At 64.7% G+C, this 24818-nt stretch overlaps 3 protein-coding genes across 9 annotated transcripts; 2 read left to right on the top strand and 1 right to left on the bottom strand.

Moving 5' to 3' along the window:
• Window positions 1–8435: 8435 nt before the first annotated feature.
• On the bottom strand, window positions 8436–13345 carry FBXW5 (F-box and WD repeat domain containing 5). 7 transcript variants are annotated; one of them, XM_047700395.1, is made up of 9 exons: window positions 13210–13345; window positions 11544–11759; window positions 11064–11221; window positions 10629–10803; window positions 10374–10522; window positions 9869–10289; window positions 9505–9652; window positions 9219–9431; window positions 8436–9148 (listed from the first exon to the last, which is right to left on the bottom strand). In XM_047700395.1, exons 2-9 carry the CDS (start codon window positions 11734–11736, stop codon window positions 8905–8907), a joined length of 1701 nt encoding a protein of 566 aa, XP_047556351.1. In that variant the 5' UTR covers window positions 11737–11759; window positions 13210–13345; the 3' UTR covers window positions 8436–8904. The 7 variants fall into 7 exon arrangements, with proteins under 7 accessions (XP_047556351.1, XP_047556347.1, XP_047556346.1 ...); XM_047700391.1 differs by lacking the exon at window positions 13210–13345 and adding an exon at window positions 12708–12861; XM_047700390.1 differs by lacking the exon at window positions 13210–13345 and adding an exon at window positions 12245–12683.
• Window positions 13328–14864, top strand: C8G (complement C8 gamma chain). Its single transcript, XM_047700399.1, has 7 exons — window positions 13328–13478; window positions 13581–13717; window positions 13832–13902; window positions 13978–14076; window positions 14345–14446; window positions 14529–14567; window positions 14654–14864. The coding sequence occupies exons 1-7, from the start codon at window positions 13341–13343 to the stop codon at window positions 14665–14667; spliced, it is 600 nt and encodes a 199-aa protein (XP_047556355.1). The 5' UTR covers window positions 13328–13340; the 3' UTR covers window positions 14668–14864.
• A 3932-nt stretch (window positions 14865–18796) lies between these two features.
• LCN12 (lipocalin 12) lies at window positions 18797–24571 on the top strand. Its single transcript, XM_047700398.1, has 7 exons — window positions 18797–18876; window positions 20645–20974; window positions 21348–21484; window positions 23024–23103; window positions 23205–23309; window positions 23470–23571; window positions 23858–24571. The coding sequence occupies exons 1-7, from the start codon at window positions 18808–18810 to the stop codon at window positions 23902–23904; spliced, it is 870 nt and encodes a 289-aa protein (XP_047556354.1). The 5' UTR covers window positions 18797–18807; the 3' UTR covers window positions 23905–24571.
• Window positions 24572–24818: the final 247 nt, after the last annotated feature.

Raw genomic sequence — 24818 nt, forward strand, 5'->3', positions numbered from 1 at the left:
TAGTCGTGTCTGCGCTGTGTTAGCTCGGGAGCCTGAAGCCGGCGGGACGCGCCGGGTGGCTGCTTCCTGTGGACTCTGCCGCTGACCACTTAGGAAGTGCCAAGTCTCCCCAAGAAAATGCTTTTGGGTTTTTTATGAGGTTTTTAAAGCTTTATTTTCAACACATTGGATTTTTACTTTGGGAATTTGTGTGGGGGCGTGCGTTTTCTTTTCCATTAGGTCAGTTGGGATAAACCAAGGACATTAGTGAATTTACTTCCTTTTCCTTAAAACAGAGCAGTAAAATAAGAGGGTTGGAAAAGTTTTGGCCAACAGGACAGAATGGGGGGAGAGGAGGCAAGAGCAGAAAGATATGTGCCCATTTGAGAAGGGGGAAGGAGGGTTGGGGGGTGGCCTGTGAGCCGAGGAGGGCCCGGGCAAGGCTGCCTGACAGTCGTCCCTTGCTCTCCAGGGCAGCTGGCCTGCAGGGGCTCGGGGGTCTGGGTCTGGAGAGCTTGCTAGAGGAGTGCTGCGGGTAGAGGAAGGCCGTCAGGCTCCAGGAGAAGTGGGGGGAGGTCTGCACCAGAGCCGAGGGCACCAGGCGCCTGCCCTTGCTGAGTGCTGGCTGCTGTGGGGAGCGCGGGGGCCTCTGGACACAGCACAGGCTCTAGAGGCAGACCCTGTAACAGGTCTGTTCCAGTACCTTGTCACCTCCCAGAAGGCAGCAGGCCCTGCTCCCGGCTAGCTCTGCCGCTGTCTGTCCCTGGGGACTCCTCTGGACGCCATCTCTGGTGGCACAGCACAGCCTTCACACCTGGCTCGAGCAGGACAATTCCAGACTCCGGAGCGGGAATCAGGACTCCTAGCTTCCGAGGGCCGGATGACACTCCAGTTACCACATTTGGTTGATTTGTCTGTGGATGGACTTGGGCTGTCATGAGCCGTGTTGCTGGGAGAGTCGTGTATGGCTCGTGTCCTGGCCGGTTCCCTTGCCGCTGGGGGAGGTGACAGGCCTTGTGGGGGCGTATTTGAGGAGCTGCCAGCTGCACTGGTGACATTCTGCGCAGCGTGACTTCCACTTTGGCCTTCATTTGACCTCCTGCTCCCTCCGCACGTTCTCTAGAATTTCAAGTCCATATTCGTTTTAAACACAAAAAAATACTTATTAGGGGGCTCCCGGAGGGCTCAGTCCTTAAGCATCTGCCTTCAGCTCAGGTCGTGATCCCAGGGTCTTGGGATCGAGTCCCAGGTTGGGCTCCCTGCTTGGTGGGGAGTCTCCTTCTCCCTCTGCCGCTCCCCGGCTTGTGCACCTTTTCTCTCTCTCTCAAATCAATAGAATCATCTGAAAAAAAAAAAAAAACCGCTGAAAACCGTCAACAGCAGCCAGGGCACCCACACGCTGCTGTGGCTCACCATTGCCTTGTGCCCCCTGTAGCCGCCCGCCGCACTGTCCTGCAAGCCTCTGGCTTCCTGCAGCTGGGTGTGTCCCACCTTTGCTTTTGGTTCTGTTTTGGGGGGAATGTGTGGGGAGGGGCAGAGGGAGAGGGAGAAGTTCTGTGCCCAGCTGGAGCCCGACGCGGGGCTCGGTCTCACGACCCTGAGGTCATGACCTGAGCCGAAATTGAGAGTTGGACGCCCGACTGACCAAGCCCCCCAACTGACCAAGGCCCCCAGACCCCGACTCTAGCCTTGGGTTAGATGTTGACTGGGTTTAGAGTCCTGGGACGACGCTTACTTTTCCTGTGCACTTGGAACCACACCTGCAGTCTCTCCTGGGCCCCTGGCGGGTGAGTTGGTGGCACTTTCTCCAACAGCCCCTGCGATTTGTCGGGGGAAGTTGGGTCATAAGCGTTTCGGGTGCGGCTCTGACCGTCTGCTCACACTTACGGGAGCACGTGAGCACCTCCTCCATCTCTGGACCCCACCCTGAGCCCCCAGCCGGCGCCCGTTCTCCGGTTGAGGGCCGCTGGGGCTGGAGCCGCGGGCACTGCCTTCTGAGGCCCGGCCCTCCGCTCAGCACGCGGACGCTCAGCACCGCCAACAGCGCGCCACTCGGTTCGGCTACCGCCGGGCGCGGAGTCCGCACCTGCTGGAGGGCGTCTGGGTGGTTCCCAATCTGGGTCCCGCGTGCGGCTGCTCTGAGCGCTTGCTGGCAGGCTGGTGTGGAGCGCCCTCCCCTGTCCCGGAGCAGTGGTGTTGCTGGGTCGCACGGTAAGGGTCGCTTGGATTCCTGAGAACGTGCGCCGTTTTCCAGAATAGCTGTGACGGCCTGAGGGGGTGTGTGCCCCCCGCCCCCCCGAAGTCATCGGCTGAAACCCAAGCCCGAGGGAAGGTGTTGGGACACAGAGCCTTTGGGAGGGGAATGACAGGTCACGGGTGGGGCTCGGGAGAGGGACCCCAGGGAGCCCCACCCCCCACCCCGCCCGCCACCTGCGGACACAGCAAGAGGTGCCCAGCCGGGGCCTGGACTGGGCCTCGGGCCTTCCCGACTGAGACACAGCTGTGTGCGGCCGCGGACGCGTGGGGCAGCGGGGCGTCCCGTCACACAGCCTCACAGGCGGACACAGTGGCGCAGGTGGGGGTCCCGTGCCCCCTGCCCCGCAGCCGCACGCTGGGCTTCTGTTGCGGCTCGAGCCTGCCTTTCCCGCTCGTGTGGCGGGAGCGTCTTCTCCGGGCGGGCGGCTGCTGAGCCCGAGAGCCGCTGGCCGGTTCTAGCGACGCGCTGCTGGTCCGCTGTGCGGCTGCAGGTGCTTTCCTCTGGTTCCTGTGTCACAGGCCGGGTCGGTAAGTTCCGGAGAAGTGCGCCGTGGACCGGGCTTTCAGGTGGCGTCTGGGAGCCTCCTGCTGCCACCCGATACCGGAGGCGCACCTCCGTCCCCGCCCGCGGTCGTGACAGGCCGCGCCTGGGCCTCTGACCCGTTTTGCGCTGAGTTTTGCAAAGCCGTGACGTTGGGGTTAATTCCTCCGCATCCGGCCGTTTGTGGAAATGACTGTGAGCTGTTTGCCTCCACGGACGGCCAGCCTCCCTCTGTCCACTCACTTGGTGCCTTCGTGAGGCCCAGTCGTCACGCATGTGCGACCTGTCGCCCCCACCCGCGTGTCTGCACCAGCGCAGTCCGTCCGTCGCACACGCCCCCGCGAGCAGTAGCTGCAGGGCTGGGAGCCCCTGCTCTCCTCCCTGTTGCTCAGAGGGTCCCCAGCTGTCTCTGTTCCTTCACCAGAACGGGTCAGTCTCAGAATCCCCTGCCCGTAGCTACAGGAAGCCCTGCTGGGCACGGACGGGAGTTGTCATAAATCTAGGGTCGGTTTGGGGGGAACTGACGTCTGTGTTGTCTTCCAAACCAGGAACATAATTTGTCTCTTTGCTTTTTCTCTGAGTCCTCATTCTGCAGCACCCAGCACGAGCACCTGCTTCCTTAGGTTGCCGCCCGAGCGTCTCCTTCGTTCTCGAGCTGTTGTAAAGGATTGTATTTCTTTAAAGATTTTGTTGATTTGTTTACTCAGAGAAAGCGAGGGAGCAAGGGGCAGAGAGGGAATCCCTAGCAGACTCCTTGCTGAGCACAGAGCCCAGCGTAGGGCTCGATCCCAGGACCCCAAGATCACGACAGAATCAGGAATCGGACGCTCAACTCACTGGCCCACCCAGATGCCCCACAAAAGTTAATTTTTAAGTTTTGGTTTCCAACCGTATATCCCTAGTGTGTAGATTGTTTTTTGTGCGTTCTCTTTGTATCCCATAAGTCTGAAAAGCGCACTGGTTCTAGGAGTGAATTGGTTGCTTTTGTAGCTTTTGGGGAATTCCCCACATAAACGCACTGTTGTCTGTGCATAAGGACACTCTCACGCTTCTCCGTCTGTGCGCCCTTCAGCACTGGCTCATTTACCCACCTGCTGAGTGTCCCCCTGTGAGGGGGCCCGGAGCAAAGGAGGGGCTCCCGGACCGCCCCTGGCCTCGGGAAGGTTCCCTCTCCCGCCGAGGGAGACGCTACCAGCAGACGGTGCCGGCGCCTTCCCCAGGCTGAGCAGGTCCCCGCTCCTGCCCGACAGCCGCGGGCTTCAGCGCAGCTGGGATGCTCTGTGGAGTGCTTTGTCGGCATCAGGAGATGCGTCCGAGTGGTCCCTGCCCCGCCCTCCCGTGCGGCTCCCGCTGCCGCGTCTCCCCATCTAGAACCAGCCTTGCGTTTCCGGATCGAGTCCCCCGGGTGGCGGCGAGCACCTCAGTCTGTGCTCTTCCTGGATTTGGTCTGTCGCCCGAGGATTCTGCATCTATATTCAGCGGGCATGTTGGTGTCCTTCCGCGGTCTTTGGTTTTGGGGTCGGGTCGCGGGGGCCGTATGGAAAAGGACTTTGGGCTGAGGTTCGTCTCACCGTGCAGCTGTGGTCCTCTCGGCGATGTTCCCTGTGCCGCAGAAGGGAATGTGTCTTCTGCTCTCGCGAGTGGACTGCTGCGCACAGCTCGGGGAAATCCAGTCAGTTGGCAGATCCCACATGTTGAATCACACCCCCAGAAAGATACGGCGACATCCGAATCCCCAGGAACTCAGAACGTGACCTTTCTGTGTAGTGTGATCTAGTTACAATGAGGCATAGGGTGGGTCCAGGCCAGTAGGACTGGGAACCTTATAAAAAGGGGAGATTTGGACACAGACTGCAGAGGGAAGATGATGGGAAGAGGCCCAGGGGGTGGCCATGTGGAGGCAGAAGGTTGGACTGACAGGTCAACAGAGGAGGACACCAAGGATGGCTGGCCCACCAGCGGCTGAACAGGCAGGAGGGGTCCCCCCCATGGCAAGCGTGCATTCTTGTGATCTCTGGAGCGTGAGACAAGGGACTCCCCAGTGTGTGGTTCCTGGTTCCAGCCGCCCTGGGGAATGCGCTCAGGCCTGTGCCAGGTTCTGGCCTGAGCGGGGGCGCCATCTCGGGGTCTGCGGGTCTGCGGGTCTCGGGGTCTGCGGGTCTGCGGGTCTCTGGCTGCACTCTCCCGTCGTTCTGCCGCTTGGCTTCAGTGGGTTCCGGCTCTGTTGTGAGCTGCGCACGCACTGGGGAAGGCTTCACCTTCTCAGCGTCTCCCCTGTGGGCAGCACCCCGTCTTCCCCGGTGAGAGGGCACACGCTCCCGGAGGTCAGTGGAGCCGCTCAAGGCCCCTTTTCCGAGTGTTTCTGTGGAATGTTTCGCTGTTTCCCTCCCCGACGCCCTGTTGGAAGCCTCTGCTTGTGCCGGCAGACGGGGCTGTATGTTCGCGTCTCTCGTCTCACGCTGACGGTAACGTCATTTCTGCCGCGCTGGGGCAGGTGCCCCCCATGCTGTTTGTGTTCTGTGGGGTCTCCATGTTTGTGACTCCATTTCCTCTCTGTGGCCTGGAAGGACAGAATTACTTGGACTGTTTTAATCGTCTGTGTCAGTCCCTCTGTTGTGGTTCTGTCTGTCTGTGCAGTACGTCTAGGTTCTAAGGACCACAACGTGCTCAACTTTCACTGTGGTTTTAAGCAGGTGCGTGCGCAGCGTGGAACCCCACACGGGACTTGACCGCACGGCCCTGAGATCAAGGCCCGAGCTGAGTCAAGGTGGACGCTCGGCCGACGGAGCCCCCAAGGCGCCTGCAGAACACACTCAGCTTTTAACATCTTCCTGGAGCACTTGGTATTTTGCCCCTTAACTGGGATGTGGGTCCTTACCCCCAAGGGTCCCTTCATCACCCCCATATCTAGACCGAAAACTCCCGTCAGAAAACATCCTAACTGCCTTTCTTTCCGCCGTCAGACATGTTCTGATGAGCTCAGGTCTGTCTGCAGTTTGCGCCCTCGAGGGCGTCCCAGCCTCATCCCGATGGTGCTGACGTCCCGTCAGACCTTCCGTCGCTGGCTGGAGTCTCTTCATTGTCTTTCACTTGGGAAATCCCACCTGTGTCCATGAACGGTGTTTTCACCAGCTGCGGCGTCTGGGGGTGACAGCCTTGCTGTCTTCACCCGCCGCAGCTGGGGAGGGGCTGCCCCTCGCTGGGTGGGCCTGTGCCCCCACCACTGCCGTCAGGGTTCTTCTGTCTTGGGTTCCCGCCGTTTGAGGAGACACGTCTGGGTGTGGGTTTCTCGGCTTCCTGAAGCTGTGGGTGTGTGTCCTGCGCCACAAATGGGCAAGTTCCAGCTGTCCTGTCCGCGGGTCGCTCCTCTTCCTTCGGGGGCCCCCAGGGGGCAAACAGACCTTTAGTGTCTGTCCCACAGGTGTCTGGGGCCTGACTCCCCGCAAAATGGTTTTCTTTCTTTTGTTCAGGTTGGATGATTTCTGTCCCCCTGTCTTCAGTCACGGTCACTGACTTTTCTGTCACGTCTGTCTGCTGGTCTCTCTGTCCAGTGAGTTTTAAAATTTTGCTTTTCAGCCCTCACGCGTCCGTTTGGCTTCTCTTAACCTTCTGCTTCTGTGCTGAGACTTTCGTGTCTTCACGTCTGTCGAAACGTCTGCGAAGTTTGTCCAAGCGTTTCTGCAGTTGCTGCCGTAGAGTCCGTGCCGGGCAGTCTCGGTAGCTGGATCTTTTCATCCTTGGCGTCCGCTGAAAGTCCTTCCCTCTGAGCTGACATTTTGAGGGTCTTTGTGTCCTGACTAACCGTGGGTTACATTCCAGAGATGTCTGGATCGGCTCCAGGTCCTGTCTGACTCCTGGGCGACTGTCCGTGTCCGAGTTGTTAGGGTTAGGTCCACGACACCCACCACGGTCTGTGGGCTGGTCCTCAGGCTGGGACTGGGCGCTGGTCCACAGGCTCCTGGGTCTGCCACACGCATCTGCAGCCTGGCGGTTGGCCTTGGCCCGGCGGTCGGCCTTGGCGGTCATAGCCACCTCGCGGCTGCTTCCCTAGCTTCTCCCTCTGGCTGGGGACCAACCCTGTCTGCTCCTTCAGCCAGAGACATAGGGCCCTTGCTGTCCTGCTCTGTCATGCCCTTCCGCGGTCCGAAGGCCACTTCTGGGTCTACGCAGCGGCAGTGCAGAGAGCACAGCAGTCCCGGGCTCTCGGAGCCAGAGCTGCAGTCCACCCCATGGGCTCCTGCAGCCAGCGCGCTCGCTGCCAGCGGGCCTGTCTGTCGGCTGCTCCGTCGTCCTGGCTGGCTCTTCTCTGGGCGCTGGCTTCTGGCCGGAGGCTGTCCTGAGCTCTGGCGGGGGTGCAGACGTGGAGGTCCGGGTCTGCTGTTGCTTCCCATGTGCTGCTGTGCTGCCCCGTTCGGAGCGAGCGCTTAGCTCCTCTAGCGGCGCTGAGGGAGGGATGGGTCCCGTGCCTGACCCACCTAACCTGGAACCTCTGCTGAGAGCTCTAGGATCTTGGGATCCTCGCTGACCGTGGCCTTGCTCTCGTGGGTGCCACTGCCCGTCCTGGCCAGACCTCAGCACACGCGTTCTGAGCACGCACTGCCTCGGCCCTCCTCCCCGCGCCTCCATCCCTCCCTCGGGTTTCACCCAGTTGCATCCCTCCTCCTCCGTCTTCTGGGGACTAACTCTCGCGCCAGGGGGTCTGCTCTGACCTCTCTTCCATTTCAGTCACTCTCCCTGTCCTGTCCCGCTGGCTTCTTTTCAGAAGTCTGGGAGGGTGTTTCTTATTCCCCCTGATTTTGTTTTACACGTTGAGTTTCCCTGATGATTTTAAGTCTCTCCAGAGAACGTTCCATCTTCGCCGCTTGTCGGGAGCTGCTCGTGGTGCCCGGCCCTGTGGCTCTGGTCTCGGCTGGGCCGTGCACGGGACATCTGGGGCTCTGGTGCTACTGTGCCCTCGTCTCCCGGTTCCCCTCCTCGTCCTCCTGCTGCTGATTACTGTGGGCTGGGGCAGCCTCCTCTGGGTGCGCTGCCCACGCTGGTGGACCCTTGGCCAGGAGCAGCTCCTCTGGGCCCTGTGGCTTCCCCGCCGAGACCCTCATGGCCCCTGTCCAGCCGTCCCCCTGTAGCCAGTGCAGGTCCAACCCCAGCAGCCTCTGCTCGGCACTGCCTCTGGCCTCCCGTTCCCCCATCCGTGTCTGCCACGTCTGTCCAACTGTGGTGATGGTCACTGTGTGTGCATAGTCAGACAGTTGGACACGATGAGCTCCCCGTGTAGCCAGGCATGGAAGTCAGGCTGCCGCCCCATCCGCACCCCAACCCAGCACCCGGCACCCAGCACAATGAAGGGAGCAAGTGAGCCAAGGACAGACGTGGGACAAGCTCTGGGGGTGTGGCTGGGGCTGCTTCCTGCCTCCACGTCCGCCTCCGCCCCGCATCCCCAGCCCCACGCTGCCGTGTGCGGTCCCGTCCTCCACGGGGCGCCCTTCACACCTCCATGCTGGCGGCAAGCGCGTGCCATGCTGGACGCGCTCTGGCACTTTCTGCATGCCAGTGACCTCGTCTGCTCAGAGGTTCCAGGGACAGCGGCTGGGGACTCAGCCCCGAGTGTCTGCTGTCTGTCAGCCGGGCCCCTCCCCCACACAGAGACTGGACGACAGGGTGCTATTGGCAACTGTTTATTCAGGCCCGCACGGGTGACCAGTGACATGCAGTTTGCCTGGGCCCACGGCACACTGACCTGCGCCGCCGGCCCTGCTGGTGAGCAAAGGAGTTCCCAGAGGAGGCCCGACCGAAGGATACGTGTGCTGCTGACGGTCGCAGGGCACAGGCCCTGGGGGAAGAGGGTGGGGGAAGGGCAGGGCCCAGTGTCCAGTGCATCCCAAGCCAGCCCAGGGGGCAGCCCCCGCGCTGAAGGTCACAGCCGTGGGAGGCGGTGTGTGGTGTGAGCGTGGGGGGCGGGCAGGCCGTCCCCTCCCGGCGGTCCTGCTGGACCCCCGTCTAAGGCTTGACTGTCCCGAGCGTGTCTGCCCGCCACACGGTCGGGGCCCTCGGGAAAAGGCTGCAGGCCTCTGTGCCATCTTCAGTGGGTCCCAGCAGCCCCAGGACACTCCTGTCGGCCAGTGCCCCTCTCAGCGCCTTTGGCTGCCAAACCAGGAGATAAAAGGGTAGGGACGCGGACGCGGGGCCTGGTGGATGCGCACTGTACGGGGAGAGCGCCAGGCTTTGATGGTGGCGTCGTCGCTGGCCGTCAGCAGGAGCTCCTGCTCTCGGGGGCTGAACACCACCGAGTTGACCACATCCTGGTGCCGCAGCTTAGCCAAGCAGATGTTGTAATGCCGGTCCCAGATGTAGCCATGCCGGTCCTCTGCCCCGCTGCGGGGGAGCCTTGGTGAGACCCTGCCACCGCTCCCAGCCCCAGCCCAGCCCAGCCCCACGCGCCTACCTGGCCACGAAGTCCCTGCTGACGTCCAGGAAGATGAAGAAGCACTCATCGTTGGGCGTGTAGGCGCGGTGCGCCCGCAGAGCCCGCTTCACCTCCCGCATGGTCTTGAGGTCAAACACCAGCAGGTCAATCTCCTCTGCGATGGGCGGTGGCTGCATGGGGTCGGCCACCACGGAGCCGCTGGGCCAGGCCCGGCTGTTGACGTACAGGTACCTGGGCGAGGGGCACCCTGCTTGGTATCAGCGGCCTGCAGAGGCCCCCACCCAGGACACTCTCGGGGGCCCACCTGTTGTCTGGGGACAAGCCCATGCCGATGATGTGTCCGTGCACGTCGATGACGTGGTCCAGGGCATCAAAGAAGGCATCCGAGCCCCGGCCCTCGCCCAGCACAGGCCCAGCTGTGGTCATCTGGTGTGGCAGGATCTGCTTGACGCCTGCGGGAGGCCCGGGGAGAGCAGCCTCTGAACGAGGGGCCCCCACGGAACGTGCACTCCAGGCAACTGGACCAGGGCGGGGCTCCCAGAACAAGCGGAGGAGGCCGACTGTGCCCACAGACTCCAGCCCTGCCCTTGGCCAGGGGACACCAGCCCAGCAGCGAGGAATCAGTCAGCCCCCAGGCTCCAGGGAGGCAGGAGGGCCCGCTCCCCTACCGATCTGGTGTGGTGAGTAGGTGAGGCAGCCCGTGGTGAAGATAAGCAGCTTGTGGGCGTCGGCCATGCTGTGCTCGGGGGGCTTGGTGCGGCCCTGGGCCAGCAGCTCCGCCACTTTGGTCTCCAGCGCGTGCTCCGACAGCTGGGGCTGCGCCCGCCCATCCAGGAGCCCATCCAAGAAGCGCCGGAAACCGTCCTTGGTGCGGGCCGGAGCCGGCCCTGGGCTCGGGCCTCCCGCCTCGTCCTCACTGTCGCTGCCCAGGTCAAAGACGCGGCCGGGGGGCGCGCCGGCGTCCAGCAGGAGGTCAGGGCTGTCAAAGCGGCTGCAGTCGGCCACCATCACTGTGCGGATGGTGCTGGCGTTGAGGTTCTGAATCTTGAAGAGGCGTTTCACGACGTTGACGTTCTCTGACTCCACGTCCTGGGGGTGGGAGACAGCAGGTGGGCACCAGGCCAGGCAGGGGGCCGCCGCAGGGGGCCGCCGCAGGGGGCCGCCAGCCCACACCTGGAAGGCGTTGTTGAGCCAGAGCACTGAGCAGGAGGTAATGTCCCCGATGCGGTGCAGGTTCCCCGAGATCAGGCTGGTCTCCGTGAGCCAGCAGCCGAACACGTCGTAGGGCTTGTTACGCACTCGCGACAGCAGAGCGAAGTTGTCTGGGGTGGAGGGGGCAGGGCCGTGGGAAGGGGCTGGGCAGGGTGGGGGAGGGCACAGGGCTTTGTAGGAGGAGGGGTGGGGGTGGCCCTGACCGCCCGCCCTCACCTAGGCTGATGACTGCGATCTCACCCGACGAGGAGTTATGGGGCCCCAGGAACACCCCGGACGCCAGCAGCAGCGAGTCGTCCTGGTTGAACTGGGAGAACTGGGTGTAGCTCCAGTTATAGGGCCGCATGTCCGCGCTGTGCAGCAGCGAGATGGTCAGGTCGTTGTTCCAGATCTGCACAGGGGCGGAGTCATCCCGGGGCCTCTTGAGCCCGCCCTACGTGGGACCCCAGGACCCAGGCTGCAAGCCCCTCTCCCAGCTGAGCTCAGGTCCAGGAACCACCAGCAGGATGGGGCTCCTTGCCCCTGGCTGCCCGCTGACCCGAGGGGTGTGGGTCCATGTGGCTGGCTCCTGGCCCTGGAGCATAAGTCGCTTCCCTCCATGGGCAGTGTGGGCCGCCCCCGCAGGCCGCAGCTGCTGGGGGCCGGGCTCACCTTGACGGTGCAGTCCTTGGAGCAGGAGGCGAACTGGTAGCCCGAGTGGGAGAAGCTGAGGTGCAGAACCTGGTCCGCGTGCTCCCTGAGCGTCTGGACCTCCACACAGGGCACCGTGTCATAAAGCCGCCGAAACTCTTCGTACCAGGACGTGGCCGCTGGGGGTGGGGGGTGGTCACCGCTGGGGCCCTGAGCCTCCTTTCCCACAGAGGCCAGCACCCTAACAGCGTAGGGGACATCACCTCAGCTGCAGGGGTGCCCCTGGCACCCCGAAGCCCCTGCCTCCCAGCCAGGCCTGTACTGAGGCATGGCCCGGCTGCTCCCCATCCATGTGAGGGCCACGCGGTGCCTGGTGACCGCTATGGAGATCTGGGCAGTGGGGGACCAGTGCTGTGGCTTCAGCTGGCGGCATGTGAATGGCCCTGCCTCCCGCCCTCCCAGCCAGCCTGGTGGCCTGTGGGGCCACGTGCAGGCCCTGACCTGGGTGCCGGGGCACGTCTCGGGCCACCTGGTAGTAGCGGTAGAACTGCTCCCTCCACAGGAACTCGTCCCGGGACACGGCCTGCCACTGGCGGCACACCAGACCGGCGGCCAGTACGTCCGCTGGGCCCAAGCTCAGGAAGATCTGGTAGATGAGGCTGTCAGGGAGCAGGGGTGTGCCCCCCTCGTCCATTGTGACATTCTGCCCAGGCAGCCCTGAAACCCACACGTGGTCCCTTAGTTGCTGGTTGCACTGGCCGAGGATACTGGCCCCAAGGGAGGGGCCCCGTGGCTGAGCTGAGGCCAGTGCCCTGCTGGGACTTCCATTGGACTGAGCCTGTGTAGAGGGCCAGCTGGCCCTGCCCACCTGCCTAAGGGTCCAGCGGCTCCTCCAAGCGCCCTGGACAGCCACACTCCTGGACCCCATACTCCTGACGGGCGTCCCCGCACGTCCCAGTGGTTCCCTGGAACAGGCAGCTCCAGGCGGGCAGCAGACCCCGCTCAGCACCTCCCGGCCAGGGCCAGCCTGAGCTGGACCCCACATCTGCTCTGAGCCCAGAAGGGGCCGGTGGCGGGGTGGGGCCCTCTGACCTCCTCCCGCGCGGGGGCCCGGAGACACATGTGGGTGCCCGGGCTGGTGACTGCTCTGAGCCCGAGAAACGAAGACCCGGTGGCCCCCCACGCACTCCTGCCACTCTGACCGGGCAGCCCCAAGGCTTCAGAGCTCTCAGCGTGGGTCCGAGGTCCTTCCGAGCAGAGGCCTGGGGCCCGTGGGCCGCCCCAGACGCCGCCAGGGACACCAGCCGGCCCTTGGCCTCTGTCCTGTGGCCTGGGGGAGCCCTGCCCGGCGGTCAGCGGGCCAGGGCGGCCGCTGTCGCTGCCGGGCGAGGTGGGGGCGGGGCGGGGGCGGCCCAACGTCCCCTCCCCTCTCCCCTCTGAGGGGCTGCGAGGGGCGGGGCCTCGGCTCGGCCCCAGGCCCGGCGGCCTCGGCCACTCATTCATCGGCAGAGGGCACGGCCGAGGCCGAGGGGCCGGAGGCTGAGGCTGGGCGTGGGGGGCGGGGAGCCGGGGACCGGACGCGGCCGGTTTGCGACCCTCCTCGGGGCCGGGAAACCGCGGGTCCGGGGCCGGACGACGACTTTCCCCGGAGCCGGGCGCACTCACCGCGGCCGCCTCCGCCCGGCTGTGCTGCCCCTGCCCCGGCGCCCGGCCTCGGCCGGCCCACCCGCTTCCGCCCCGCCGCTCCTGCCGCCGCGTCTCTATGATGAAGCCCGCCAGGCTGATGCCTCGAGCCCTGAGGCATCGATGGCCGCCGAGCGCCGAGCACCCGGCAGCCCGCCTCGGCTGTTGCTGCGCCTGCGCGCACTCGAGCTCGCGCCCAGCAGCGCCCCTGGCGGCCGGGAGGGGCGGCGCCCTTGCACCGGGGCCCGTGGGCTGGGCTGAGGGCAAGACTCACTCACTTTGAGACCCCGCCTCGCCTCTCCCAGCTGCTCGGGCCCTTGGGTTAGGGGGTCGTGGACAAGGAACCAGAGGTCAACTCGGACTTTGTAAACAGGATATGGCGCCAGGGCCCTGCTGGGAAGTGCAGAGTCGAGGAGGCTGGGGGTGGACTTTAGGGGGGGCGGGCAGGGTGCTTGGTAAGGCAGGAGGACCAACGGGGACTTACTGGGTTGGCCGTGGACGTCGCCGACTTCCTGTGCTAGGCTTCTGGGCGGAACTGGACAGTGGACTCTGACCCAGGACTCGGCCGTCCTGACCTAGGCTTCCCCCAGTCCCTGCACCGTTACTGCCACCGCCATGCTGACCCCCAGGGCGGCACTCCTCTTGACTTTGCTCCTGGCTAGGGACTCCCTGAGCCAGAGGGCTCGGAGACCTCCTCAGCCCTCGTCCCCCATCAGCACCATCCCGCCAAAGGCCAACTTTGATGCTCAGCAGGTAGAGGGGGACAGGGGGGTGGGCAGGATCTCACCTAGCTTTCCAGGGGCCAGGGCCAGGCAGCCCCTCATCCCCGTGTGCCCTCACATGGCCTGCCCCTAGTTTGCAGGGACGTGGCTCCTTGTGGCTGTGGCCTCCACGTGCGGCTTCCTGCAGGAGCAAGGCCACCGGGTTGAGGCCACCCTACTGCGTGTGGCTCCCCAGCGTGCAGCCATGGCTGTCAGCACCTTCCAAAAGCTGTGAGTCCCCCGCAAGGACCCTTGCCTCCACCCTTGCTGTGGCCTGGACCAGAGTCCTGTGGGGCCCTGTCCGGGTTGGGGTCCCTAAGCCTGCTGTACTCCCCCGCCCCCCAGGGATGGGATCTGCTGGCAGGTGCGGCAGCTCTACCAAGACGTGGGAGTCCCGGGCCGCTTCCTGCTTCCAGGTGAGGCCAGGGCATCAGGGATGGGGCGTGGGGCTGGGGGGAGGAGCTGACTCGGCTGACTCTGCCCGGCTCCAGGTGCCCGTGCAGTGGACGTGGTCGTCGGAGAGACGGACTATGAGGGCTACGCCATCCTGTACCTGGAGCGGAAGCGGAGGCTGTCGGTGAAACTGTACAGTGCGTCCTTGTGGGAGCCCACGCTCCGCACACACTCAGGGCCATCTGTGCGGGGAGAGGCCGGAAGGACACACACAGACCCTCCTTGTCCTCCCCTCCTTGCATTCTGACCTCCTCAGCTGAGCAGGGGTCAGGGAGGGGCCTTAGTGGATAGGCCCAGGTGTGGGGACAGAGGGGGCGGGGAGGGGGATGGGTGCGTCCCAAGCACACAATCTCTGTGCCCGGCATGCCCCTCACCGCGTGCCCAGGAGCCCTGTATGCCCCACAGCCCGCTCACTCCCTCCAAGTGACTCGGCGCTGAGTGCGTTTGAGCAGCACGTCCAGAGGGCCAACCTGACCGAGGACCACGTCTTGTTCTTCCCCAAGTACGGTAAGCCTCCCCCAGCGGCCGGCCTTGCCCTCCTGCCGTGTGCCCTGCCCCAGCCACCACTGACCCCTGCTTGGGCCTTCAGGTTTCTGCGAGGCCGCAGACCAGTTCCACATCCTAGATGGTGAGTGGGCAGTCCTGGCCGGGTGGTGCAGTGACAGGGGGCACCCCTCGCTCCTTCATTGGCTGAGTCTCGTCTCTGTGCCCCAGAAACAAGAAGGTGAGTTCAGGCAGCGGCCCGGACCTTAGAAGGAGCGAAGACCCTGATGGTGGTGGCACCTGCTACCCCCTCACTGAGCCCCGGCGCCCCCCAGGGTCAGGGCCACCCCATGGGGGGACACTCTCCCCTGTGTGCCCTGAAGCTGCCCATCACCCACAGAGCTCAGGAACGTGGCCTTCATTAAACACTGTCTGTCTTGGCCCCTGATTTCTTCCTTTCCCCGTTGGACCATCTTCTCACGGGCACGTGGGGCTGCTCCCCTGGGTGGGCTGGGGAGGAGCACGTGGCTGGCTCCCCTGGTCAAAAACCCTCCCCAGGGAGGCAGGGTGGTCCCTGATATCCCAGTGCCCCGGTCTCTGCCTCTTAATTGGGCCGCTGCTCTGTGGTCCCAGCTGCCCTTCCCTGCTCCCAGGCTGTGGGCACACATGCACTGCTAGCCTTGCTGGGCTGCCTGGGGTAGGCCCAGGACCAGAGCCTGTCCCCCTCCCAGATGGTGGGGGACCTTTTCTAGAGGGATCAGGAGCCCTCCCCCCAGGTTCTCCTGGTCTCCCGCTGACCCTGAGCTCCTTCCTGGGAGGCATGGGTCCAGAGTCCCAGTGGCCCTCTGGCCTGTGGCAGGACAGGCCACTGGGGAGGGACAGGCAGACCCCCTCCCCTTTCCTGGATGTGGTACCTGGATCTGCGGGGAGCTGGCAGCAGTCTTAGAAACAGGAGGCTGGACTGTCCCTGTGGCTACCCCAAGGGCTGGGACAGGCCTGGGAGCAGGACTGACCACCTGGGGATGGGTCCAGTCCTGGTGTCAGGCAGCCAGGTGCCCCTTGGGGTAGATCACGAGATCACACAGGCAGGGAGCATAAGGAGGGTGTGGGGGTGTCTGGAGGAAGCAGGCCTAATTCAGGAGCTAGGTTTGGGGTGAGCACAGGAGCTTGGGGCACAAGGTGGGAGTGTCCGCACCCAGGATCTGACCAAGGTTACCCGCTATGAGAAACCAGGAGGCAAGGTGTGCTTTGCTCTGTAGAGACCCTTCTGGAATTTGGGAACTCCAAGACCCATGGGGGATGGAGGCAGGGAGAGGGACGGGCTGAAAATGGGGTAACAATGTCCACCCCACCCCGGGCAGTGGCTGCCTGGAGAGGCCCCTCCAAGTGATGCCACACTGTTGCGGGGATGTGGAGTGCTGGGGCAGGTCTGCCTCCGGGGGCTCCCCACTACCCCCCAGGGTAGACTGCACGTGCTTTCCACACCCCAGGTCCCGGCCGACCTGCCAGGGGTCGCTGACACGGGGAGATCCCTAGGAGAGAAGAGTCAGGACCGGGGAGAACTGACCCTAGAGGAAACAGAAGCTACTCCAAGAGTGCAAAGGGCACTTAAACAATTTCGAGTCACCCACATATGCCCTCCCCCCAGGGTCAAGGTCTGCCCAGGGGGGTCCCGCCAGTGGCTGCCCCGAGACTAGAGGAGGGGGTTGCGGCCCTTACCCGGTGCCAGGAGACCCTCCTAGTGAGAACACACCCCAGATCCTCCCAGCACCCCCCACCCCCCATCTCGTGAAACCATCTTCTGCATTGGCTGGAGGGCACTGGCCAGTTTCGACCGCTCTGCTGGCTTGGGAGCAGGTACCCTGGCCCACAGACGCCCACCCAGTGCCCTGAGGGGCCTGCAGGCGCCCTGCTCCGGGAAGGTGTGCCTGGGCTCTGAGGACGCCTCCTCCGTGGGGGGCGGCTTTCTCCCTTCCCTCCCCTTCTCGGCCTCCCCAAGCCTTGCTGGGCAAGATCCAGGCCCACAGGGCTGTGAGTCAGCGCTTACCCAGGTGCTTCTGGACAGACATGTCCGTCCTGGAGACGTGTGCTTGCCTCTCCCTCAGTCTCCCCAATGTCCCCTTGGGAACCAGCACGGGGGTGGGGGGTTAGCCTCCCTTCAGGAGAACGTGGGGAGGGTCTGAGGGCACAGGGCAGCCCCAGGCTGGGCCCAGACTGGAGCTGGAAGGTCCGTCTAGGGAAATGGGCATTAGCTTGGCCAAAGCTGGGCCCGGAACTGGCCCCAAGCCACGCTGTCTTGGGGCCCCGGGCATCGATCTGACGAGTGTTTCTCAACGCTGGGCACACAGGTGGGACGGCTCCCTGTTCCTGGAAGCTCGAGGTCCAGAGCTCACCACTGACTGTGGGTGCGGCTGAGAGGGCGCTGGGGAGCCGGACACCCCACTGGCCCCCATTTCCTCCCCGGGCTGCGAGGCAGTAGGGGTGAGCAGCAGGCCATTCCAGGGGAACCGCAGGGACCACTCTCTGTCCCAGCTCTGCGTTCCCATGTGGCCCACTGGGACCAGGAGGACGGGTTGGTGTCCGCGGGGAGACCCAGCAGCAGCCTTGTACGGGTTCCCTGTCTCCAATGGGTGGCCGTGGACCATACCCGACCCTGCAGACTGCACAGGGCCCACCCTCTGTCCCGTGCAATAGGCCTTCCAGAAAGGCAGACCTTAGGGCTGAGGAGAAGAGAGGAAGGCAGCGGGCCATGGCACCCAGGGCTTTGAGGGAAACCATAGCCTCCCCGTGGGCCCTACTTCCCAGAGAGCCACTGATCACCCCGGCTGGAGTCACCACGCACCTGTAGCCGGTGGGGCTGTGGCTCAGAGCTGGCAGTGTCCCAGAGAGGCCCCTGCATGCCTGGCCCCACAGCCCCCAAACAGAAAATAAGGGCCTCTGCTCTGGGGTGTGGGAGGATTCTGACATACCCCCCACTCAGGCATTTTGGGGAAGGCTGCTTCGGGAAGGGCTGCAGGTCCAAACGGCGGCACCAGAGACCCTCCCAAGTGACCACAGGGCTGAGGCCCCACAGCAGCCCAGTGTCCCTCTGGCTCCCCAGGCCTGTCCTTCTGGGTCTTGGCGGGGGGGGGGGGGGGGGGGGGGTGCGGGTTACTGTTGCCATGCATTTTATTTCCACAAAAATGTTCAATGAACTCTAATTGTCACAAACTAGGTGAAATAATTGTAGTTCTAAGTGAACTGTTTTTATGTAAAAATGTTATGATTTGTGTTCTGCCTTTTAATTGTAATAGGTGATTTTTAATACCTCAGAAGGAAGAAAAGTACTTTATTTTCTGGAGAGAGGGAGGGAGGGCGCTTGAGATGGAGCAGGGGTGCGGGGATGGAGGGACAGAGACAGCATCTTAAGGAGGCTCCACACGGAGCAGGGATCCCAACGCGGGCTCACTCCCACAGCCCAGAGATCATGACCTCGGCCCAAATCGAGCGAATGAGCCACGGAGGCGCCCCAAGAAAAATACCTCCTAAAAAGATATGCAAACTTGCCTTTAATTGGCAGGGGTGGTTGGGGGCCTCCAGGAAAGGCGGCTCCTGCCGCTGGAGCACTGTCCTGGGAGCCCGCCGGCCTCGGCAGGACGCGAGGGTGCTGCGTGCCAGGCCCCCCGCGCCCAGATCCCACAGGCAGGCGCGTCGTGGGCTGTCCCCGAACTGCCGGCCCTTCTCGCTGGGTGCCCGCGCTCTGCGCACACAGCAGCCCCAGTGGACAGGTGGGCCAGGACCCCTGCCTGTGGGGGCCGGGGCTGGACAGAGCCCGCCGCCCAGGGAACCCACCACCTCCCTCCGGCTCACGGCAGGAGCGTCGCACGGGCTCGTTCCACAGGGCCTGCTCCTGGCCAGCACTGCGCCCGCCCCTCAGTCCCCCCGCCCCCAGCTGAGGGCTTCAGCGGCCGCGGCGGGCCCTCGGGGATGCCCTGAACCCAGCGCCCCTCCCCTCCCCGGTGCAGGTCGGTCCCCGTCCACCCCCTCTGCCTCGGCCCCGGGCGCTCGGGAGGGCGGGGCCAGCCCGACCAGAGCACCGCGCCCGAGCTTGGGGCGAGCGAACCCGGGAGCCGCCGTGCGGGGGGCGGCGGTGCTCCGGCTGCTGCTGTGCGGAAGGGGCGGCCCCGGGCGCAGCGAGCGCGCGGGAGGGGCCCGCGGAGGACGCCAGGCAGCCGGTGGGGAAGGGCTGCGGGGAGGACAGGCCCGGCTCCCGGGAGGATGGGCTGGGGGGGGCGTCCCGGGCCCCGCCGCAGCCACCCCGACTGGCTGTACCCGCGGACCACGCCGCCCCTAGCCTTTGCACACGGCGCCGCGCGCCGCTAGCGTCACGTGCCCGCCCTCGACCAATGGCATTGACTGTGGGAGGAGCGCGGTTCGGCCAGTCCGCCGCCAGCCTGCAACCCGCCCGGCGGACGGTAGGGGGCGCCAGAGTCACCCAGCGCCGCGGGAGGCGCCCGGAACCGTGCTCCCCGCTAGCCCCGGAGGCGTGGGCGGGGTGGGGGGGCCCTCCCGGGAGCGAGGCCCGGGGTTGCTCTCCCGCGCGGGGGACCCGCCTGCCCTCCGCTGCGGCCGGGAGGGCGGGGGAGGGGTGTCCCGCCCCCAGCGCCCCAGAGCGCAGGCGCAGAGGGGGCCGGCCTGCACGTGTTGAGCGTGTCGCCTGCCGCCGTTCGGGGCCCGCCGCGGGGTGGGAAGTGGGACGCGGCGTTCAAAGCGTCCGGGGTCGGAGCCGCCACCCCAGCTTCTGCTGGGCCGAGAGGCCTCCTGTGGGAGGTTCCGGGGAAATCGGTTCTCATTTCTCCTCTTCTGGGCCGGAGTCCCCCGGAGCAGCAGAGCCGTTCTGAGCCCCGAGCTCGAGGAATGGGGGGCTGCCCTGCGGGCTCGGGTCTCGGGGAGATGCTGGTGGCCCTGGCCCTCCCGACCCCTGCGCGTCCCCTGTCCTGGGGCCTGCAGCTGACCTTGAGAGGCCTTGATGGTCTCCCTGGCAATGGGAAACGCTCCCGGAGGAGGAAGGACCAGGCGGTCCACACCGTTCCACCCAGTGTGAGGTTCTGGGACAGAGCCAGGCCCTGAAGCTCCTTGTCCTTGGGGGACCAGTGCTTTCTCCATGTCCTGGTTGGGTCCCCTCTTCAGGACAGACTGCTGGAAGCCAAGGGTGGGGGAGGGAAGGAGGTGGCCCAAAATATGGAGACCTGGGGGGGAGGGGAGGGAGACAAGGGGCAGCGCAGTGTGTGTGTGTTCCGGGGGGCAAGATGGCCCAGGTTGGGGCAGAAGGTGGCCTAGAATAGGGGGGAAACTGGGTGGGGGCGGGAGGTGGCCCAAGACATGAGAACCCAGGTGGGGAAGGGGGTAGCCTAGGACAGGGGTAACCTGTTTGGTAGGAGATGGCCCGAGACGGGGAGACCTGGGAGGGGGCAAAAGTGGCCCAGGACAGGGGGGACCTGGGTGGGGGCAGGAGGTGGCCTGGGACGGGGGGCTCATGGGTCAGGTACACATTCTTCCAGCCTCCTAGAGCCCAGCACCTACACATTTGACAACCTCCGTGCCTGTTTTCTTCAGGCTCTTTCTCTGGGGGTGGCAGAGCGGGCTACATGCCCAGAGCCCAGGCCCTCCTGCCCCCCAGCCAAGTGTGTGGGAGCCCCACCCCCACAAGACTGGGCTGCATGCCCCCTGCCTCACTCTGGCACAGGGGCCCCTGCAGTCACCCCTCGGGTCATCCTGATCTGGGGGCTCTGGCTGCCTGCCCACCACCCTGTTGTTTGGCGTCACTCTGACCGGCCGCGACCCCTGCCCCTTGGGATGGTAGGGCCCTTTGGTCTGTTGTTGTCCCATGCTTGGGTTCGGGGCGTGGGGAGCAGTGCGGGGGTGGCAGGCCTGGGCTCAGCACTCAGCGTTCCACAAGAACTCCGTGCCCCTGATCTTCGGGACTAAGAAAAGGTCAAGCTCCCTGTGTGGGATGGAACATTCTGCTCTCCACCTAGTGGCAGGAAGGCTCCTGAGGTAGGGCCCGGACAGGGAGGCACCGCAGGCGTGGGGCACTGGGAAGGGGTTCCAAAGAGGGTTGGAGCTGGGGGTCTCCGGACTCAGAAAGCGAGGTGCAGAGACATCCCTGGGAGCTAGTGGATCCAGCAAGCACCCCCAGCCCCTCCATTTTCTGCCTGTGTCCCTTTCTGGGCTGGGACCCAGATGCCCCCCCCGTCTTTGGCGGGCAGGATCTTAAGAGAGCCCCACCCCTGCCCAGTCTGCCGCCAAGCCTCTGCGGCCGCCTCTTCTGCCGGTTCCGAGAAGGCACGCGAAAGGGGCATGCCCTGGGGAGGGGCACCTGCGGATGGGCCCATAAAGAGGGGACGGTCTAAGTCGGCAGCCACAGGGCCACTTGCTTCCCCCGTCCCTCCTGGGATGGAGCCTTGCTGTGCCCTATGGGCAGTGCTCGCCCTGCTGAAAGGCCTGAAGGGCCAGACCTCAAACACCCAGCCAGGCGTTCCCTCCGTGTTACGGAGCTTCCAGGAAGACCAGGTCTGGGGGCTTGAAGGGAGGGGGAGAAAGTCAGCTGGGGTCCAAGTGTGCAGGGAGCAAGGAGGGCCATGGTGGCCGGGGAAGGCACCGTCCCGGGAGCCCAGCCTGGCCTCAGATCCCCCCACAGAGATTCCTGACGTCCAACAGAAAAGGTCCCCGGACAGCTGGACAGGCCTTCCTGGGCCAGCTGTTCCCTCCTGCAACCCTGGCGAGTGCCTGTGCGGTGGGAACATCTCCATCAAGGCCTGCAAATGCTAGGCGCTGGGCGAGTTCACCCCAGCCCTGCCGGCATCATTGGTGCTCAGATGGGGAGCCACTGCCTGGTGAGGGCCCCTGGGCTGTCCTGGGCTCTGCCTACCTCAGGTTCCCACAGTTCCAGGGGGAATGGTTTGTGGTTGGCCTGGCGGGAAGCACCCACAGGAAGATGGACAGGTTCCTGCTGACCCCATTCACTGCAGTGTTCGAGCAAAATAAGAACAGCCACCTTGAAGTGTCATATGCCATGACCCGGTGAGTGAGGATCCCTGGCCTGTACCCCTGGAACCTAATGGCTTCATGGCTCGAGGCCAGCATGGGCCCCAGTGCCCTGGTTCAGCACAGGTTGCCAGTGACCTAAGCCAGCTCTGGGGCACACACAAAAGAGGGGTGCGTTTACTGGATCACAGACTCAGAAGAGCCTCGCGGGCTTAGGGAGTTCAGGTACAGCTGGATCCAGGAGTTCAAACAGTGTGATCAGGGCCCCTTTAACCCCTACCTCTCTCTCTCTCTCAGCTCTGTCTATCCCAGAGCTCTGTTTGGGAAAGTTCTCACCTTGCAGGGATAAAACATTAGCCTGGGCTGATGTCCCTCTCAGGGCTCCCAATTCCAGAAAAGAGAGAGCGTCCTGGTCAGCCTGGCAATGGCCTCTGACCAGGTTTTCTGGAGTCACATGATCCTCCTGAACCCGTTGCTGCATCCAGGGTGACAGGTGCTCTGGCTGGTCTGCCCGAAGGAAGTGCCTCCCCTGGTCGGGAGAAGCAGGAGTCTTGATGGATGGCCCCTGGGAATGAGGGGAGGGTGGTGCCGTCCCCTTTGGGGGACACCGGTGCCATGAGGGCTTCTTTACCCTCACCACGTCTTCAGCAGGCCTGGCAGGCTTCCTTGCCCACCTGCCTGGCTACAGGGGAGAGAGGGCCTGGGAACCTCTCTGGTTAGGGCTCTTTGGGTCTGAGTAATATGAAACAGGGACCGTAGGCGAGGCGGGTCTGCCATGCCGACCAAGGTAGGTCCTAGAGCTGAGAGCCTTCTCTGAGGGTCTCCCTTGGCCCCTGCCCCAGCCTGCCCGCTGCATGGGCTCAGCCACCCCAGAACCCCCCACTGTAGCATCTCAGATTCCTGGGGGCACCTGACTGGCCTAGCTCCTGTCAGAAGTTGATTAGAGGGGAGGAGTGGGGGACAGAGAACCCAGTGCAAATGCAGTTGGACCAAGAAGACTTTGGGGCAACCTCCCCTCTCCCCGACCTGCAGGCCGGACTGAACTTGGTTGCTTCTCAAAACAGGTGTGTCCACCTGGAGAGGCCCCTGCACTGCGGGAGGGCCTCCTGGGGCCCGAGCTGGGGGGCCTACCTGGCCGGCCCAGCTTCTCCCCATCTGGCCTGGCTCAGTGAAGTCTGGGCTAGGGGCACCAGCCACGATGCTCACTCAGGACTCCCGGAGGGACCCGCAACCAGAAACACCTTTCTGTCGCCATCGCACATACACATGCATTAGGGGTCCCAGCCAGTCTGAGAAGGAGCGGCCAGTGGGTGGGCGGGCAGAGGCTCCAAGGGGATGTGTGAGGGCGAGGGAGAGCTCACACCTCGTCCTCCAGGAGGGACAACCTCCCTGGGGAGGGCAGCAAAGCTTCCTGTGTGGGGCCTCGCCCATGGCCTTCGACAGACGTCTCCTCCAAGTGAGCAGCTGAGATCTGGCAGGGACTGGCTTCGGGGCCCTCCCCTGAGGGAGAGAAGGAAACCAGAGGTCTGGCCAGGTTCCAGAACCTTCCTCTTGTGTTCTCCCCCGCTCCCGCAGGGGCCACCGCTGTGTCTCCTGGTCGTACGTGCTGATTCCGGCGGCAAAGCCTGGGGGATTCTCGGTGGAGAGCAGGGAGGGTGAGAGGGTGACCGCGGGAGGCAGGGGGGTTGGCCTGGGGAGGGTGCCTGGGCAGGAGAGGGCCTCATACTGCGGCGTTACCTCCCCTGTGTCCCGGCAGAGCCCGAGGAGGTCCAGGTGTATGACACTGACTACAGCGTGTTCGCTCTGATGCTGTTCAGAAGACAGTCCAGCGGCCAGAGCGTCGTCAGGGTTAACCTGCTATGTGAGACCCCGCCCAGCGGCCGAGGTCCAGCTGGTGGGGGTGGGGGGGAGAGAAGGGAGGGTAGGGGAGGAGGGAGGGCGGGGAGGGGTGGAGTGCGGGGGTCCGGCACTGCCAGTGCAACAGCCATGGCTGAAGGCCGTGCTGCTCCCCCCGGCCCCAGGCAGGATGTGGACGGTCCAGACCGTGGTGCTGGACAAATTTGTCTGCCTGCTGCAAGCGTTGGGCCTGTCGGACGACAACGTCGTCTTCCCAGACCTGACAGGTAACGGGCCCTCGGGCAGCCGCAGGGGTGGGCACCTGGCGCAGGCCCGCACCCGGCATGGGCCCGCCCATGGCCCCCGAGAGCCCTATGGGAGCCCATGGGGGAGTGTGGCCTGCACGCAGGGTCTACCTGCGGGGTCCTGGCCACCCCAGAGGGCTCAGCCTGAGCTCAAAGGGGGTTTCTCACAACTCCTTGGTCTCTGTCCCCACCCGGGGTCCCCCTGTCCCGGGCCGCCCCCCGCCCCTGCCCGGGGTCCCGCATCCCGGGCCCCCTCCTCTCATTCCAGGAGCATTTCCCACATCTGGCCCTTCCCACGTGTGTGACCACATGTAAAGCACAGGCACACAGGCAGACACGGTGCTGACGTGGGCACACGCCCCTGCTCACACACGCGTGCACGCACGTGTGCACACACAGGGACACAGCGTTCACAAGCACGAGCCTGGGAGGGCCCCGCTGCACCTCTGCAGTGAGCCTGGGGGCTGGGGGCAGGGTGGCACCCTGGAGGGTATGTCCCTCCGTCCTTGGCCAGCCTCCCGCCCCGGCGCCTTCTTCCAGGCAGCTGCAGGCCCCCTCCCGTCCTGGGCCCCAGCGCCTCTCCCCTCCCCGGAGCTGTGGGCCCTCATGCCTCCTCCAGCTCTGTCCCGGCTCTGCTCCGCCTGCATCTGAGCCTCTGTCTCCCCCGTCAGACTGGTCACCCCAGCCGGGGACGTGCTGAAGTTGGACGCGGCTCCTCCCCGGCAAGGCCTCTCCCCTGCTCGCAGCGTGGAATAAAGGCTCTGTGTCGGGGTCCAGCCGTGTGAGCCACCGTGACCTTGGGGTGGGGGGGTAGTGCGAGTAGGGGAAGGCCCTCCGAGCGCACTCATGCCCACCCCTGCCCACCAGGCCCAGTCTCCTCAGGAGTGCGTCTTCGCCGGTCACTGCGGGTCCCTGCGGGTCCCCTCCGTCCTGCCCGCGTGGCCCCCAGCGACACGAGTTCACAGACCCCTCCACCTTCCCAGTCCCCAGAGCCCTGGAGCTGCCATGAGGGGTGCAGCGGGGGCCCCGGAAGAGAAGCAGCCTAGACACAGGTGCCCCGGCCTGGGGCGGGGGGAGGGCTGGGCAGAGAGGTTTGGCTTCCTGTTGGGGGGGCCGGCCGGACCCCCACCGGGTGTAGGGATCCTTCAGGTTCAGAGAGCCCCAACCCGGGACCCCAACCATCTGTGCACACCTGAGAGGCAGCTGCCCTGTCCCAGACAGGACCAGTC

Source organism: Lutra lutra, chromosome 13 (genome assembly GCF_902655055.1).
Source record: "Lutra lutra chromosome 13, mLutLut1.2, whole genome shotgun sequence".
Classification (NCBI taxonomy): Eukaryota; Metazoa; Chordata; class Mammalia; order Carnivora; family Mustelidae; genus Lutra; species Lutra lutra.

What these genes read in the sequence shown, in the direction of transcription:
- FBXW5 (XM_047700390.1), bottom strand. Translation starts at nt 12,545, where the DNA reads ATGAATGAGTGGCCGAGGCCGCCGGGCCTGGGGCCGAGCCGAGGCCCC. An exon ending in TGAAGCCTTGGGGCTGCCCG is followed by an intron (nt 11,760 to 12,244) that starts GTCAGAGTGGCA and finishes TGTGGGTTTCAG; the next exon opens with GGCTGCCTGGGCAGAATGTC. An exon ending in CCAAGGACTGCACCGTCAAG is followed by an intron (nt 10,804 to 11,063) that starts GTGAGCCCGGCC and finishes GCCCCTGTGCAG; the next exon opens with ATCTGGAACAACGACCTGAC.
- C8G (XM_047700399.1), top strand. Translation starts at nt 13,341, where the DNA reads ATGCTGACCCCCAGGGCGGCACTCCTCTTGACTTTGCTCCTGGCTAGG. An exon ending in GTCAGCACCTTCCAAAAGCT is followed by an intron (nt 13,718 to 13,831) that starts GTGAGTCCCCCG and finishes CCCGCCCCCCAG; the next exon opens with GGATGGGATCTGCTGGCAGG. An exon ending in CTTGTTCTTCCCCAAGTACG is followed by an intron (nt 14,447 to 14,528) that starts GTAAGCCTCCCC and finishes TTGGGCCTTCAG; the next exon opens with GTTTCTGCGAGGCCGCAGAC.
- LCN12 (XM_047700398.1), top strand. Translation starts at nt 18,808, where the DNA reads ATGGCATTGACTGTGGGAGGAGCGCGGTTCGGCCAGTCCGCCGCCAGC. An exon ending in TGCAACCCGCCCGGCGGACG is followed by an intron (nt 18,877 to 20,644) that starts GTAGGGGGCGCC and finishes GCTGGGACCCAG; the next exon opens with ATGCCCCCCCCGTCTTTGGC. An exon ending in CGTCAGGGTTAACCTGCTAT is followed by an intron (nt 23,310 to 23,469) that starts GTGAGACCCCGC and finishes CCCCGGCCCCAG; the next exon opens with GCAGGATGTGGACGGTCCAG.